Source organism: Gracilinanus agilis, chromosome 3 (genome assembly GCF_016433145.1).
Source record: "Gracilinanus agilis isolate LMUSP501 chromosome 3, AgileGrace, whole genome shotgun sequence".
In the NCBI taxonomy this organism is placed as follows: Eukaryota; Metazoa; Chordata; class Mammalia; order Didelphimorphia; family Didelphidae; genus Gracilinanus; species Gracilinanus agilis.
In genome coordinates, this window is record NC_058132.1 from 277,039,045 (window position 1) to 277,053,727 (window position 14,683).

At 35.0% G+C, this 14,683-nt stretch overlaps 1 protein-coding gene across 1 annotated transcript in view; it reads left to right on the forward strand.

The window, feature by feature from the left end:
* Positions 1 to 14,683, forward strand: part of NEB (nebulin) — a 235,194-nt gene that overhangs the window by 143,651 nt on the left and 76,860 nt on the right. Inside the window, exons 78-93 of the mRNA XM_044669878.1 lie at positions 1,937 to 2,140; positions 2,630 to 2,734; positions 4,072 to 4,176; positions 4,286 to 4,597; positions 5,275 to 5,379; positions 5,961 to 6,059; positions 6,314 to 6,415; positions 6,877 to 6,984; positions 7,337 to 7,648; positions 8,561 to 8,665; positions 9,325 to 9,429; positions 10,022 to 10,126; positions 11,165 to 11,272; positions 11,375 to 11,488; positions 12,662 to 12,859; positions 13,871 to 13,975. Of these exons, the coding sequence (XP_044525813.1) occupies positions 1,937 to 2,140; positions 2,630 to 2,734; positions 4,072 to 4,176; positions 4,286 to 4,597; positions 5,275 to 5,379; positions 5,961 to 6,059; positions 6,314 to 6,415; positions 6,877 to 6,984; positions 7,337 to 7,648; positions 8,561 to 8,665; positions 9,325 to 9,429; positions 10,022 to 10,126; positions 11,165 to 11,272; positions 11,375 to 11,488; positions 12,662 to 12,859; positions 13,871 to 13,975 (2,292 nt within the window). The remainder of the gene's footprint in view (positions 1 to 1,936; positions 2,141 to 2,629; positions 2,735 to 4,071; positions 4,177 to 4,285; positions 4,598 to 5,274; positions 5,380 to 5,960; positions 6,060 to 6,313; positions 6,416 to 6,876; positions 6,985 to 7,336; positions 7,649 to 8,560; positions 8,666 to 9,324; positions 9,430 to 10,021; positions 10,127 to 11,164; positions 11,273 to 11,374; positions 11,489 to 12,661; positions 12,860 to 13,870; positions 13,976 to 14,683) is intronic.

A 14,683-nucleotide genomic window follows, 5' to 3' on the forward strand; every position in this document is an offset into this window, starting at 1 on the left:
ATAGAAGAATTTCACAATTTTCTTCTCAGTCTTTTATCAATTTATTAATTGTCCTCTTTAACCCAAAATTATCTTCTATTCCTAACCTGTTCAGTGATGAGGATCAAGGACAATATTAGAATTTCAGATAGTGACATGACTAATTCAAAAACTTTATTTTTACTAGTGAAATTTCACCTTTATATATCTATTTATCCATGAAATGGGTACCATGGATAAATATGGCATGGCAATTTCACTGTAGCCTGATACATTTTAAAAATCTTATGTATAAGTTTACTTATGTGCAAACATTTGGTCTTCTCACAAAATATTACTTAGAAGAAAATATCAGATATAAAAATAAAATAGCAGGTTAAGATGATAAATAAAATCAAATGTATATAATCCCCAAATATTGAAGTTCCTCTTATTCATGATTTAGTCATGTTAAATTATAGAAGTCTTTTCAAGGTCTAATTATATTTTTATCACGTGCCATCTCTTGGCAATAATGATTTTTGTGAATTTAGTATTCATTAGGCACATTATTGTTTTCTTATTTGTTCTAAACTTCACTCTCTCAAACTTCTATATAATTAATACTAGATTATATTTGTTCTGTTAAGGCCTAGGAAGTAATAACAAGAATAATGGATGGAATTGCAGCAAGACAAATTTATATTTAATGTCAAGAAAGGCTTCCAAATAATTTATTTGTGAGTAGGAACGGCTTCCCCAGGAAGGAATAGATTCCCTCTCATTAGAACCAACAGAAAAAATCAATCATTTTTCTTGATGCATTTCAAAATTAAATAGTACAGTAATAACTCACATTCACTATGGTGACTTAAGGATTACAAACTGCTTTCTTCCCAACACCCATATGAGTTAGACCTTCAAGCAGAAGCTGGAAGACCGCCTTAAAGGGTTTTTGTAAAATGTGATTCTTTTCTCAGGTAGATGTTGCTCTAGACAGCCACTAATTCTAATTCTAAAATTGTAAGATTCTGTGATGGATGGTTCTTGCTAAGTCATTACTGAATATATATCAGTTGTGTCCCTGAAGAACCATAGAAAAGCAGAAGACATGATCAGTATTCTTGAGAATTGTCTTTTTGAAGAATGAGGATTATGAACATATAAGACCATGAATACACAAACAATTAAAAAAAACTATTTGTCCTTTCTAAGGCATAACCTTTCTTTCACTGTTGCCTTATTTCATTTTTTCTACATCCTATTAATGACTATAAGCGAATACAAAATAATGGGCTTTTTAAAACCAGTATCCTATATGATATCATCTAATATTGTTTGATCATCATCATCTGGGAAACAACATGGTTCAGTAAGAAATTATACATCAATTTTCAATGCAACATTTATTCATTATTTGTTCCTTCAATAAGAATTTATTAAATGTAAAGACCATAATATCCACTGGGGATATCAAGACAAAAATTGAACACTATCTGCCCCTGAGGAGTTGATATATACACATGAGCAGATATAAAGTAATTTAAAGTGGGAGGATATTAATAACTAAGAAATATTATCTTTTCTTTTTAAAAAGGCATCAGTTTAAGCAAACAATTCCTAGTACTCTATTGGTAACCTAAACTTTTTGTGAACTCAGTTGTAAGCAAGAATTGTCATACTGAGGAAAGCCTCTTCAAATGGTTGTTTCTCTGTAGTTATAACCAAACAGTGCTACTCTAGAAATCCATCCAGTATACATGGTAATTATTGGAACATCTCAAAAAAAACCTTTCCAATTAAGCTTACTGTTATTTCTAACAGTGAAAGCTCCTAAACATCCCAAATTAGACTCAAAAAAAGAATCATTTTTGTTCATAACAAAAAGCATTTTTTCCATGGTATCAGGCTTTATCATTGCTTAGATATTTCAAATACAATAAGGGGAGACAACTTGTTCTTTCTTATTCTGTCTTAGGCCATCTATAAGGCTGACTTGGAGTGGTTGCGTGGTATTGGCTGGATGCCAGAAGGTTCCCCTGAGCTATTGAGAGTCAAGAATGCCCAGGAGATTTTGTGTGACAGTGTCTACCGGACAAATGTGAAGGACCTTAAGTATACGAGTATTGTTGACACTCCTGAAGTTGTCCTTGCTAAGTCAAATGCAGAAAATATCAGTATTGTAAGTTCCTACTATATCACAAAATAAAGTTAGCTAAGTATAGGAATATATGTGACTTAGTCATTTATTCCCATCATCATATAATGCCTACCAAAAAAAATCAGATCATTAATGTTGGCAATATGGCCTGTTATTAATTATCTAGGTACATGAACTGCAATTCAAAATGATAATGCAAATTTCATGTCAAATATAGGCCATTTATTTGTAACTATTAAATAAATATTTGTGCTTTGGGTGCTTTTAGAATTTTTAATTTAAAAGTTTAAATTTAATTTTTTTAGATATTTTATTTTAGATTAGATTGTATATTATATTAGATTATGTTAACAATAGATTAGATTAGAGATTTATTTTAGAGATTTATTAAATAGAATTTTAATCAATAAAAAGTTTAATTTAAAAAGTAAAAAGTTGCATAACAGAACTGGCAATATAAAATGTATTACAGAGTGATTTTCATTTATTGCATTTTTCCTCTTCTCACAGCCCAAGTACAGAGAAGTTTGGGACAAAGACAAAACCTCAATTCACATCATGCCAGATACCCCAGAAATTAATCTAGCCAGAGCAAATGCTCTTAATGTGAGCAATGTAAGTACATTAATGATTTCATCATTTTTGAAAAATGACTGCTTTGGTCTTGTAATATTATTTCCAACAGTCATTTAGGGACACGGATACAAAATCCCCAAAGTCAATGGTGATAACATTGGCTGAACATGTAACATAGGCTTTTACTGGAAGTCAGAAGATAAACAGAAGATCCTTGACTCTCCTCACTAAGTTGCTTGGCATACTAGTGTTGGTGCAATGCCAGCTCTAACAGTGGGAAGGGGAAAAGGGAATAAGGCTAAAGTGGATAAAGAGAGATTCGACCTTTATTTGTAGCAAGGATTTCCTGGCTCATGTGGGATTTTTGTGGAAAATGTGCATTGACTCAAAAGAAGAATGTTATTTACAATGATTTGAATGTTTAAATCTTTTCAAGAGAAATACTGAGTCCTTGGCACTATGTAACTAAACAATGGTATTTGCCAATCAATAATTCTACACCAGATAATATTTACAATCCTAAACATACAAAATACTTTTGTGAAACTTAAGTTTTACAGCAACATTTTGTCAATATATATTAGCTGGAAAAGTTAGAGCACAGAATTCTCTTAAAGATTTCTTTAAATCAAAAAGATTATAAATGTAACCTTTCATTCCTTCAAAGTAGTTAAATTGATAGGATGTTCAGCACTGTATTTACGGAAAATGAGATGACCCCTCTTAATGACTCCAAAGGCACCTTTGGTGAGAAGATTTGATATTGCAAATATTATTTTTATAAATTGCTAATATATTACACCATAAAGTTAACTGAGTGTAGGAAAAAGCTGAAGAAGTTGTCTATTGCCATTGTCCATACAATGGACAATTTAAGGACAAATCAAGATGCTTTATTTGGACCAATTCCCAGAACTCAAGTGTAGGTGAACAAAATTATATCTCCAATATTATTATATGACTTAAGAAGTATTAGAAGGTATGGGTCATAGAGGTAGGGCTTTTATGGTTGGTTTGTTCTAGTTTTTTGCTCAACTGCACTGAATTTAAGGAAAAATTGAAGAGTCCAGAACTTAATAGCCTCTTTTTGATAACTAATAAAATATAAGGATATTTGATTTACTGTTACTGTACTATAAATTTCCTACCCTTATAAAAACACAGTGTTCTTTCTGTCAATTGTAAAGGACTACTTTAAATAGTCTTTAACTTTCCTTTCTTGGGGGCACACTTTGCATGGCCTTGAGTTTTTTGTCAGAGTTTTAATCATCAGCCACCATCTCATGACCCTAGTATGATATCATTATCCTAGCTAATTCTTAGGAGCTATTTCCAAATGTGATTTATCCTAATGTCATATATGTCTTTCTCTTAAGAAAATTTACAAAGAAGGCTGGGAAGAAGTAAAAATGAGCTGTGATGTGAGGCTAGATGCCATTCCAATCCAGTCTGCCAAGGCTTCCAGAGAGATTGCCAGTGATGTAAGATTGAATTTTTGAAGTTTTTATTTTACTTTCATTTGAGTATGTCTAAGAATATATGAAAAGTATTATTTGTGATTCAAATTGTGTGCCATCATTTCTTCCCCAGTATAAATATAAACTGGACCATGAAAAGCAGAAGGGCCACTATGTGGGAACCCTTACTGCCAGAGATGATAACAAAATCCGCTGGGCCTTGATAGCAGGCAAGATTCAGAACGAAAGAGAATACAGGCTGGACTGGGGCAAGTGGAAGACAAAGTTCAAAAGCCCAGTGGATATGCTTTCTATCTTGCATTCCAAGAAGAGCCAGACCCTTGTTAGTGATGTAGATTACCACAATTATCTTCATCAATGGACATGCCTGCCTGACCAGAATGATGTGATTCAAGCAAAGAAAGCCTACGAGCTACAGAGTGATGTGAGTTTGCTACATTTCAATTCTCTTTATTCTAGCACTTTGCCCTGTCCCTCAAAATGTACTTACCATACCCTTGAGTACTGGCATTGAAGAGGCCATAACTTGATAGCCTGCTCATTTAATAGTCTAAAAATATATATAGTTTATTTGTTGTTACCTAAGTATATCTTTCCAACCTCAATATAACAGCAGGTTCTCTCTGTCAATTCAAAAGGACCACTTTACATGGTTCTTTCCTTTTCTTTTGGTATACACTTTGAAGTTTTTGTCTAGTTGTAAATTTGATAATAAGAGAGAACGTGTAACACCTTTTGGAAACCTTAAATGCTCATCATTATCATTATTATTGATTATTACAGTTGCCTGCAATAGATGTAGGAGCAAAATCAGGGTAGCCAAAGAGATATTCCAACTTGTAATAGACTCAAATGCCAATGGAAAATATTCTTTCATTGTATCATGTCAAAGAGAAAGCCTGTGAAGATGATAATTTTATTTATCTTGGAAGGAAAAATGAATGCTACATTCTACCCAAAAGGTGTATTTATAAAGAAATGTATATGGTGTTTTGCAATATAATTTTTTAATCCCATGGAAAAGTGAAAATTGATTCCTTTGAAATATTGGTAGGGGACAACAAGGCTACCAACCTCATCACTTGCTTTTTGTCTCCACAGGCAGTTTACAAGGCAGACTTGGAATGGTTGCGAGGAATTGGGTGGATGCCAAATGACTCTGTTTCAGTAAATCATGCCAAACATGCTGCAGATATCTTTAGCGAGGTAATGATTTTCCATCACCATTAAGCATTTTCCACAAGAGGTTGAGCAATAAAATGGTTCAATCTGCAATGTCCAATCTTCATACCTCAACAGGCCATTTCACCAATTAGAAACACTTCTATCTGATTAAGACTCACATTTATCCAAAGTGATCCTGTCATATTCCATTATTCATGATTTGACTAAAAGCTTGAACAAATTCAAAGCATATATAATTCTACTAGGAATCCTACAGATAATAAAATTGTCCTCCCAACAATAATATTTTTCTGTGGGTAAAGTTATCCCTGTCCTGTACGTGGGTCGTACCGATTCTCCAAATTTCAGGACAACATAGAAGTATGTGTGGGGTTGATGTTGCTAAACAAAAATGAATGGATTCTATGGTCATGTTGATTGTTTTCTTTCTAAATATAAAAAAAAAGAAAACTAAAGAGCCAAGAAAATGCCATTTTAATATATATTTTATTTAGAAACAAGACACTTTAAATAACCAATAAAAATGAAAATTTGAGGCTACATATGTTCTTCCATATATGGAACCATATGCTTTGCCTCATCATAGTGTCTTTTCCATGCAGCAAAAATATCGGACCAAGGTTGAAACTCTCAATTTTACACCTGTGGACGACCGAGTGGATTATATAACAGCAAAACAAAGTGGAGAGATCCTAAATGATGTAAGAATATTCTTTTCTTTCATAATATTAAACAACAGTATTAATTTGTGACCTCCCCTAACATTTAATATAGCTTTTCTTGTTACCTCTACTCAAAGCTTTTCTATAAACTCTTCTATTTATTTTCTAAGATATCTAATGGTATCTAGATTTTATTTCCCTAAGCTATATTGTGGAGAATTTCTTAAACCTTATGACCTTTTCCACCATCCCCGACTTCAAATGCCTTATTCCATGAACTTTCTCTTTTTTAGATTAAATACCGCAAAAATTGGAATGACATCAAATCAAAGTATACCCTTACAGAAACACCACTACTTCACACTGCCCAGGAAGCAGCCAGGATCCTGGACCAGGTAGGTCTCCATTTGCCACAGGTACAGATTGTTTGGCAATCACTTAGACAGTCAGATCTAAAGCATTAATATGAATTCATCAATGGTATTCCATCCATGATCAAGTTCATACCATACATGGTTCTACTGGGAATTCTATAGATCAGGGGTTGGCAACATATGGTTCTCGAGCCATATCTGGCTCTTTTGAGGGCCAGATATGGCTCTTTCTGCAGGAGCCATAAAGTCCATTTTTTTTTCAGGCACTGTTACAGGAGCGCACATTGTGAGTACTGTACAGCTCTCACGAAATTACATTTTAAAAAATGTGGCGTTTATGGCTCTCATGGCCAAAAAGGTTGCCAATCCCTGCTATAGATAATAAAACTGCCCTCCCAAAAGCAACATTTTCCTAGGGAAAAGTTATCCCTGTCCTACACGTGTGTTCACCTTTGTTTCTCTAATTGTATTCCATTCCTTAGTACCTCTACAAAGAAGGCTGGGAGAAACAGAAAGCCACAGGTTACATTTTGCCTCCAGATGCTGTGCCCTTTGTCCATGCCCATCATTCCAGTGATGTCCAAAGTGAGGTAATATATCCTTATCTGGATAAATCTTGGGAAGGTTGATCATTGGTTATGATAAATGCTATACCTTGGACTTTGGGAGGGTTCTTTTGAACTCATACAGTCTTAGGTTGACTTTCTTCCTGCTTCCATATCTAAGACTATCAAAGGCTTGTTTTTCTCCCTTTCTCATGTCTCCAAATGTTCCTTATTCTTCCTGGAGCTCTTAAAAAATGACACTTCATCTTTTTTCCTTCATTTTCACTAACTTTGTTAAACTCTCCAGACCAGGGAATTGGGGGTCTTGTAATTAATAGCTGTATAAGTAGTACATATAGTAATTATGAGATGAATCTGCATCTTTTCTTACCAACAGCTCAAATATAAGGCTGAACATGTTAAGCAAAAAGGCCATTATGTTGGTGTTCCCACTATGAGAGATGATCCCAAACTGGTTTGGTTTGAGCATGCAGGGGAGATCCAGAATGACAGACTATACAAAAAGGACTACCACAAAACCAAGTCCAAAATCAACATACCACCTGATATGGTGTCTGTCATGGCAGCGAAACAGGGTCAGAACCTTGTAAGTGATATAGATTACCGGAATTACCTACATCAGTGGACATGTCACCCAGACCAGAATGATGTCATTCAAGCAAAGAAGGCCTATGACCTACAGAGTGATGTAAGTGATTTCATGTTTTCTCATTTTACCCATTCTCAGTTATCTGTATATGGATTGTATCTAGTAATCCAGTCTCTTCCTTGTCATCTACCTGAGAGACTTTAAGGTGTCAACAGTTAAACTGAGTCAAGAGAGGAAACAAGACCAGCCATGGAAAGGAAGGATATGTGCATTTCTGATTTTTATCTATAACAAGTTCATGACTTCCACTATATTTCAAAGTCGAATATAATTTTCTTTTAAATTGTCATTGATTTTGAATTATCTGTGCCTTTCCCCATTCCTGTGACTATTAATATGATAATGGACAGGTAACCAAAAATATTAGCTGATAAGACAGACATACATGTACATATGTGGGTTTATGTATGTTTATATATATATATGTATATATATATTTAGAAAGAGAGAGAGAGGTTCTCTAACAGCTACTGAAATACTTTCCAAATCTTAGACTAATTAAGTCAACAAGCATTTATTAAATGCTTACAATATGGCACTATGCCAAGTCTTAGGAATACAAATACAAGTATGAAGACAGTCCCTGCCTTTAAACAGCTCACATTCCAATAGGAGAAGACAACATATGAAAAAGAAGCTGAAGAGCAGAGGGGGAAGGAAAAGAATGTTAGAAAAAGTCCAAAGAATCAAGAGTACAGCTTTGAGAGGAATGAAGACATGGTTGGCCCAGACATCTTCCTTAAAATGAAGGCCAGCTAATCAGAAGAAGAGGCCATAGGGACAGAGAGTACTTCTGATGTGTGAGGTCCAAGGATGGAGTGAGCTTCCAGGATGAAAATGTTTTTACACATGGTCGAGAGTCTGGAAAGATAGGAGTAAAGCCTGGAGAGGAATGTCTTGGTCATTTATGTCTATATAATACATATCTCTTCTTTTCTCACTTGTCCTTAGAATGTCTATAAAGCAGACCTAGAGTGGCTTCGTGGTATTGGTTGGATACCCTTAGATTCTGTTGAACATGTGAGGGTCACAAGGAATCAGGAAATGGTGAACCAGGTATGTGAAGCATCCTTTGAATTCATTCTTAACATAGGGTGATCTGGGAAAACTAGTACTTCTAATGAAAGGACTAGCCAAGGCCTTTACAGGGCTGCTCCTCCACCTTGGGTATCCTACCTGCCATCCAACTCTCACCTATGGCTCCAAGAAGCTGTAGCATGCTCAGTAGCCACATTCTAGTAAACTCTTCTTGGCAGATGGTCTAAACCAGTTTGAAGGTAACTGATGGGTCTTAAACCCATCAGTGACTTAGGTGGGATGTCTATCCCAAGCACGTGAAGACCTCCCCCCAGCAGAATGGGCTGAAGAGAACAATTTGTTCAAACAACCAAAAGGATGACTGAAGCAGGCACTATGGAACACTTAGAGTTGGTCCAACATAGAAGACCCCAACATCATCCACTACATCCTGGGCTATTTCCAATCATCATGACTTTAGTTCTGCCTCAGAACTGGAAGAGAGAGAGTGAGGCTAGTGACTTTGTGCAGTTCTGCCTCACTTAAATTCAATTTACATTCCAATCAAGACATCTCTCTGTGATGTCATTGGTCCTCTTTGAAAATGAAGAATGAACAACAGCATCAACAACAACAATATTATATGCATAATATGGACAGAGGCTCAATCCATCTTAACCTGTTCTATTCCTTTACAGATAAAATACAAGAAAGATGCTCTTGACAATTATCCCAACTATACAAGTGTGGTTGATCCTCCAGATATTGTTCTAGCCAAGATTAATTCAGTCAATCAGAGCGATGTAAGTATTCCTTTGGCTAACTGTTGAAGTAAGTTGAATAGTTCAAATATTTGTAGGTCTTAGACATTTTCATGCTTATAGAATTATTTAAAATATTACCTATAAAAACTATGTTGAGTTAAATATTTTGAAAAAAATCACTAGTAAATAGTCTTCTGTTTCTAGACAAGAGCAATGCTTTCCTCCAAGCAATTTCTTTTTTAATAGCTGAATCTTATCTAAAATGAAGCCAGAACATTTTTATGAATGAATTTTACTCATTGCAAATTGTGACTCTGAACCTTGCCTCTGCACTTCCATGGAATGGGTTTGATCATTGAGAATCTCTGAGGATTATTCAATAAGGCTCATATCCTCATGATATCCATGATATCCATGGGATCTATTAAAATATGGCTTGTGTTGTTTCCTTAAATAAGAGGATAATAAATAATGCTAAGCTACTCTAGAAGCTAACAAGAGAGTCAATAAAGAATATGCTGTAGTTTAATCTCCCCCCCAAAAAAAGATGTTAAGCTAAGTATTATGGTGATAAGCCCTATAGGAAGTCAAAGGTATACTTGTTTTAATAAGCAACTTTTGTTTTCATTAGGTGAAGTACAAAGAGACATTTAACCGAGCAAAGGGCAAATATATTGGTTCTGCAGATACTCCACACCTGTCCCACTCCAGAGATATGGCCAAACTCTATAGTACGGTAAGAACTGTTTTGTAATATATATTTAGTTGTAATGCAACCATGCTTAAGTTCACATCAGTATTTATAATCTTGTCTGACTGTATCATGAGTCATCATTTTCTTCTTGATGGGGCAGAAGTTTTATTGTTCCATAAAGATGCATGATTTGTTTTGTTTTATTTCCCCTCTGGAAGTAACCCTTTAGTTAGTGACAACTCATTCTTCCCGGTAGGAGCTTCTCCTCCAGATAACACTTATTATTAATCTATTATAGACAACTTTCTTTCTGTCTTGAATCATGTATGACATAGGGAGTTAATCATTACTTAACAACCAAGATATTTGCAAATTGATTAACCAATTCCTCATGTAATCATAGAGAATTGAAAAGGATATTAGTCATTAGTTCATCTAATCTTCTCAGATCCCTCAAATCCCAGCTTTGCGTCCTTAGGTAAATCATTTAAATTCTTTGAGTCTCAGTTTCCTTATCTATAAACTGGAAATATTGGTCCTTATTATCTCTAAGATTCCTTCTTGCGCTATAATATATATCCTATAATCCATTATATTACTTCTACTTAACTTCTACGGATTTGATTTACTCATCCTGCCCATCATTTAAATAGTCAGGGGCTCTTAAATTCGGTGTGTGTGTGTGTGTGTGTGTGTGTGTGTGTGTGTGTGTGTGTGTGCTATAGACCTTTATTGACTCCTCCCCCCACTTCTTGTCAAGCCTAGGAACCCATTCTAAGTGTGATGTTTTTAAATTCATAAAATAAATTCAAAGGATTACAAAATAAATCAGTTACACTGAAATGCAATTACTAAAATATTAAACAAATAAACAAAAAATAATTTCATGGATTCCAAGTTAAGAATTCCAGCTATGTTATAGATGGACTGTGCCACAGTCCTATAGAGGTGGTTTAGCCTTTCCTCTGACTCAAGTATATGATACAATTTTCTAATCTCTTAATCACCTTACTAGGTATGTATCTAAATGTAAAAACAGATTTTGTCTCATCAAAATCAATCCATTTTTCTCTCCTATAGATACTGTATAAAGGATCCTGGGAAGGAAGTAAAGCTTATGGATATACCTTGGATGAGAAATATATACCAATTGTTGGTGCCAAGAATGCTGACTTTGTGAACAGTCTGGTCAGTATGCTTTTTTTCTAATATTTGTATGGATCTTTTGGTGGGAAACACTGTCTGGTTAGAATATGCCCAGTGATTTTCAATGGCGTTAATGATTCACAGCTTAAATACAAAGAAGTATATGAAAAGCAGAAGGGCCATTACCTGGCTGGAAAACACATCAGTGAATTCCCTGCTGTTATTCATTCTCTGGATTTCCAAAAAATGAGAAGTGCGGTAAGTAAGAAAAGCTACTATTTTGTTTTCTTTAAAATATTTTTCCAATTTGTACTTTGTACTGGTATTTTCTGGGTTGTTTTACATCAAAATGTCATTTCTCAATATGCCCCCATTTAGACCACTCTTCTAACAAGAAAATAGTTCAGAAAAACTAACAAAGCAAATATGTCTGACAACCGATGCATCCCCATCTGTCCCTACAATGCCCCAATTCTCTACTAGGTAGAGGGAAATAAGTATTTTTTTATCATCAGTTCTTTAGAACCAAGATTGTTCATTGTAATCAACTGGCATTGAGATGCCTTTAAGAGTTGTTCTCGTCTATATTGTTTTAGTCATTGCATATAATGTTCTCTTAGTCCTACTTTTTCAGGGGAAAACCTTCATTTTCCATAATGCATTTTTGCATGTCTGTAGTAGCAGTGTTTTCGTATTTTTCAAGTGATTCCTAATAGAAACTAAGCTACCTTTGCCCTATCACCATATACTCCCTGGACTATGATTAGGTTGAGGGGTAAATGAGTTAATTAAGATATGTCCTATATCATTGTCATCCCAGTAGACCGTGTTAACCTCTGGATTGTTATATATGTCTATCTTTAAAGTGACACCACTAGGATTGTAGGACATGGTGATATATTTCCCACCTTTGGGCCTTTGCACAGGCTACCCTTCATATTCTCTACCCCCTCCACAGAAGCTACATACTCCTTCAAAGCTCACCTTAAAAATGCTACCTCCTAAGTTCCTTATACAGTCCTTTCCTGATCCTCCCAATTATTAGTGCTCTCTCTACTTCAGCCCCCTAAATTACTTTCATTTATTTTAAATTTACTTATATCCTAATGTGCTATATTCCCCCAATCACATGTTAGTTGCTTGAGGGTAATTAACTTAAAGGACTGTTTCTTTCTTGTTTTTTCATCTCAAGCAACTATCACAGTACCTTGCACATTGTTGGTGCCTAATAAGTGCTTGTTAAATTAAACCACCTTATGAAAAAGAGGTAAAAAGTTGAGAAAAGGAAGTATTAAGATTTTTCCATGAATTTATATTTAGTCAATTAAAACCTTCCCATTTTAGACACTGATCTATGTTATAATTTAGATCTCAATATGATTAAGTAGTCTAATTCATTTTAATTCCTCCTGCAAAATTAATGTCCTTTAGTTGAACTACAGAAGACACTACGAAGACACTAAAGCCAATGTCCATATTCCCAATGACATGATGAACCATGTACTGGCTAAAAAATGCCAATACATCCTCAGTGACCTGGAGTATCGACACTACTTTCACCAGTGGACATCTCTGCCAGAGGAACCTAATGTCATTCGTGCCCGAAATGCCCAGGAGATTTTGAGTGATGTATGTATTTTATATATTATTCATAGGTCACGAGTTTCACATGCTCCTCCATTTCATCTGTCCACCCATATGCTTCCAAAGCTCTGATTCTTATATGGTGTCTGTGCTTTAAACAAAATGATAAGGAATACAATATGGACAGAAAATCAGGACCTCTTTTGGTATGGGTGTTCAGTCCCCATGAGACTCTTCTTTGGTGTGCCAGGACATATATGTATGCATGTATATCTATCTCTACTCTATGTCAGGGTGCAACTGACCTTCTAGAAGTGGAGAGGGGATCTCAGGGACCCATATTAATAACAGAAGCAGTGCCAGATAAAGATAATCTGCGGTCCCTGGACACCATGACCCTGGAATCCCCAACATATTTTTTCCCTGGCTTGAATTCATCAACAGGACATTCAAAATGAGAGTTTTCCTTGATTCTTAGTAAGCTGCAGAAATGTTTGATGAAAGACAAATGATGAAGTATTCCTATATGCACTTCTTTGCCATTTTCCTCTTAGTCCTAGCTCTTATGAATCTTACACAGAATTTGTGTTGATTTTCTAACTCAACTCCATGAGTCCTCATGACTTGTGAAAAGTAGATCCAATCTTGGAGCCAGAGGGAGGAAGTGGGAGAGACTGTGGGGATCCAGTTTCCTACCATGGAAATCTCCAAGCAATAAAAATGAAATCTCTCTGACCTGGAAAGAAAATAGCCAGATTTAATGCTTTCTTTACTCTAATCATCTGATATCCATAGTCCTTTATTGGATTGTGAGTTCTTGAGGATAGGGATTGTCTTTTTCTGTTTTTTTATCCCCAAACTTTCGCAAAGTGCCTGGCACATAGTAGGCATTTAATAAATGCTTATTGATTGACCAATACTAATGTTTAGAAGCCTTTGCAGTCTGGAGTCCTTCAAATTCTGTCTAATATTTATTGAAAAATCCAAATCTAGTTCCTAAAATTAACTATGGTAGATAAGCTGATAATTGCTGCTTTCCACCCTTTCCCTTTTCAGAATGTATATAAAGATGACTTAAACTGGCTGAGAGGAATTGGATGTTATGTCTGGGATACACCGCAAATCCTCCATGCTAAAAAATCCTATGACCTCCAAAGTCAGGTAGGTAAATCTTCTTGAAGGATTGGGGATCAAGAAAAAGCATCATTTGTGTTTGTTGACTTTTGAAAAAATAATACTAATTTGTTATGTTTTTTTAGTTATTTTGAGTTTATAAAATCTCTCCAAATCCATTATTTCTTAAGCCTCACAACAATCCAATGAGGTAGAAAGATCAGTCATCCATATACCCTTTTAACTGAGGAACTAAGTGATAGTAAGATTAGATACCTTTGGGTAACAAAATGACTAATAAAAAATGACAAAATTTCAACATAGGTATTCAAATTCCTAGTTTAGTATTCTTTCTAAAACACAAAATCTCTATTTTTGATGGTAAGGATAATGACTTAAGGGAAAGCTAAAGACCTTCTGCCTCAAAAAATATCTTTATTACTGTTTAACCCCAAATGCCCTTAAAATCTCCATCCTTTGATCCTCTATTTGTCTTGAGGCATCACAACCTTAACCTGTGAGATTAAAATATAATTCTACTTTCCTGGAAGGTAGGTGGGGAAAGGGGAGAAATAATCCAGTAAATCATTATCAGACCATAGCACCAATATCTCTAAAGGGATTACAGGAAAGGGGAAAGAAAAGTCCCAGACAGATGTAGAAAACACATTTTATTCACCTCACAGTTTCACTATAAGATCAAGCATATGGAAAGAACATGGCTTTGGACATAGCTTTGATCATATTGCCAACTGT